Here is a 3,048-nt window from a genome sequence, read left to right as displayed (position 1 = left end):
AAAAGAGGGGGGGGGGGGGGGGGGGGGGGTCAGGTACCCACCTTGCCCTCTTCCCTCCGAATCTTTTTTTTCCTGCAGCCCACACCTCCCAACCTTACAGTCAGACCCGGCTCTCCCGGAGCACATGGAAGCTCAAGGCAAATCTGAAAACACTGACCTTTAAATAAACCTCTGGTAATTTGCATATAGTATCCATAGAGTTAGTTCATCCAGAACTGATGCATTTTATCTTTTTTTTGAAACTGCTGCAAGTTTTAGCACAGGTACTCTATAAATACGTTTTCCGCCCATATATAGTACAAGCTATGCCTGATATTTGCCTAAAGCCAAAAGGCTCATGATTTACCATATGGTTCATGGGGATGGGCCCAAGGACTGTCAACAGCATTTCAAGCCATGATGACACCCAGCTCAGCACTGCTCAGTATATGTTGATACACCCCTCAAAGGATCCATGTGCTAATTAGCCCCTCACCCATTATTGGAACCAGGTGTTCTTGTCATGAGCCTTGGGATCCTTCTAAAAATTATATGCACAGGGCAACCTGCTCTAGCCTCACCTCATGGAGGGTGGGGCCACACCAATCATACGCACCAGGGTGAAAGAGGGGGTGACAGAAGGATTCCGGGTGAACTATTTGGGGCTCCATTCTGTGATGTTTGCTAGACATTTAAGGGTGGTGAAAAAATAGGAATCATTGGAAACGGGAAAGCTCAGCTGTGGGAGTGAAGAGGAAGTCCAAATGTATACAACATAGTGGCTCACCATGACTTGAAAAAGACTCTGTGCTCAAGGCTACTGTGCAGAATGGACACACTACCATATGTTATTCCAATGGGCTTCACTAATTTATCCTTGTGGTATCAGCATGTTTGCCTGTTATGGGCCATGTGTTTTATAGTCACACTCAGGATTGGCTGCATTTCATTGACTTTCTAGTTGGTTTCCATTACTGAGCACATGCTGCCTTTGGCAGTAGTTTAATGATAGACAATTTAGTTATTTATGATTCCTTGTATATAAATATAAGACAAGGGACTTTTTCCCCCCTTGTGCTGATGTGGGGACAGGAGGGAAACAAGGACTCATCTTGTATTAAAAGGTAGCAACATTAGGGAGTAGCAATCCACTATAGCTACTGAATACTTAATATGCTACAAGATGCATCTGATTTCTTAGCAGCCAGATGGTGGAGGTGGGAGGACACAGATAACCAGCTGAAACCTGTTTAGGCAACTGCTACCTACCTACTCTGGCTCATGCAATGAAGCAGGAGCTCACCTGGGCTGGAATTCACTGTACAAATTAAAAGAAGTGATTGCTGTATTTATGGTGTCTGACTTACCCAATATGATTTTCTCCTTATATAAATGCTTGCTTTTATGGAGGATGCCTGGGTTATTTGTGGGCAACTGCAGCTTGCCTCCAGTATGTGACTGACAAAACACAGGCCTACTCTCCTGCATTTTCCTAATACAAATAAATTATTTGTACTCTAACTGCTAGCATTTAATAGAGCAAAACATCAGGTGGTAAGCTGATGTATGCATCTGATTGGTGCCTCTGTTCATGTCTCAGTCATCAAAAGGAATATCAGGCCTTCCACCACTTGAACATGGTGGCTCCTTTTGCTACAAAAGAAAGAAAACTAAATTAATCTGGGAAGCCACTGGAGGATATCTATCTCAGATTCCAGGCCAGTGAATTAGTCAATAAAACAGGAAGGATAGAAAGAAAAAGAAGTTACCAACCTGAGAAATGCATTCTCCATTTGTAAAGCTGCTGTCCTTTGACTTGCGTTTACTCATTGAATCAATTTACATCTTAAAAGAATAAATAAAACAGAATTACTACAATATAGCCTACTTCATTATTTGTTTTCATTCAACTATAGACATGCCAAACCTGAAATTTATTACTTTAACATACCGCATATAATATCAACCAATACGTTCATAAAGTTTAATTTAGTAGACTATTTTTTCTTAATTGATGGCAATTTTGATGAATAGCTTTTTAAGTTTAAATTTGATGCATTTATTTAAACGTTTTTCTTTTTTAAAAAAACCCTCTTTTAACTTCAGATTTCATTTTAAACAAGTTATACAATCTTAAAATAGTAGGTGAAAAAGAATCATGCTGCATCCATGAAATTCTATCAAAAACTCAAGTAACAGGCCACATGCCTTTCTATATAAAGAATTGGTGGGGGGAAGGAATACACAATCTATTGCATCATATTTGTAACTATATGTACTACTATATTAAGGACCTGATCCTTTGCAGGTTGCCAGAAACAAAAGAGAAATTGTGAGAGAACTGGTATGGAATCCAGGCTGATTCTAGGAGACACCATTATGCCCCTCATCAGTATTATATACTTAGTGTTCTACATTCTCAGATTTTACCAATTTTCACTGATAAATTCCCTGGATTTTTCTTTTTTTTTTTTAAGTCATTTGATTTTTTTACTGATTTACACTCGTTTTTCAGTTCAAATCCCTGGTAACCAGCACGAGAGGGGTTGTGCCAGCCTGTCTGCTCCATCTCTGGGTCTGAATACAGGGGCTTGTCCTCATCCTGGTAAACACCTGTACCCTTACATATGAGACAGAGATAAACCTTTTCTATCGGCAAATGGCAGCCTACCTTGGGAACCTGAGTTCTAACAAGTGCCTGGCTCTCAGTGGGAACTTTAACGTCACCCTCGAGGTGCAGAACCACACTGGCAAGAAGTGGAGCTATGCTGCTGCAGATATCCTCAGAGAGATTATCACTGACCATTCCCTGGTGGACGTCTGGCATGCTCACCACCCTAATGCCACTTTCACCTTTGTCAGGGTGGAGGATCAGCAGGTACACCACTTTCAGCTGGGCTGAATCTACATATTCATGCTGAAAACCACCCAAGTCCACTCCTCCAGCACTAGGCCAGCCCACTTCAGCAACCTCCATCTCGTAAAGGGTTGAGCAATTATTTGGGCTGGACAGTCACTTAAGAGCTCTGTTGAGCTGTTGAGGGCCGCACGCACACAGGTAGATGTAGG

The 3,048-nt window shown here is 41.6% G+C and overlaps 1 protein-coding gene across 1 annotated transcript in view; it reads right to left on the bottom strand.

Moving 5' to 3' along the window:
* Window positions 1-1,833, bottom strand: part of ORC4 (origin recognition complex subunit 4) — a 58,465-nt gene extending 56,632 nt beyond the window's left edge. Inside the window, exon 1 of the mRNA XM_019522448.1 lies at window positions 1,753-1,833. Coding sequence (XP_019377993.1) covers window positions 1,753-1,809 — 57 coding nt within the window. The 5' untranslated portion in view covers window positions 1,810-1,833. The remainder of the gene's footprint in view (window positions 1-1,752) is intronic.
* Between the last annotated feature and the right edge of the window lie 1,215 nt (window positions 1,834-3,048).

This window comes from Gavialis gangeticus, unplaced genomic scaffold (genome assembly GCF_001723915.1).
Source record: "Gavialis gangeticus isolate Ggan-Ray unplaced genomic scaffold, GavGan_comp1, whole genome shotgun sequence".
In the NCBI taxonomy this organism is placed as follows: domain Eukaryota; kingdom Metazoa; phylum Chordata; order Crocodylia; family Gavialidae; genus Gavialis; species Gavialis gangeticus.
The sequence above is the reverse complement of the archived record's forward strand: the minus strand, read 5'-3'. Positions and strand labels throughout refer to the sequence as shown.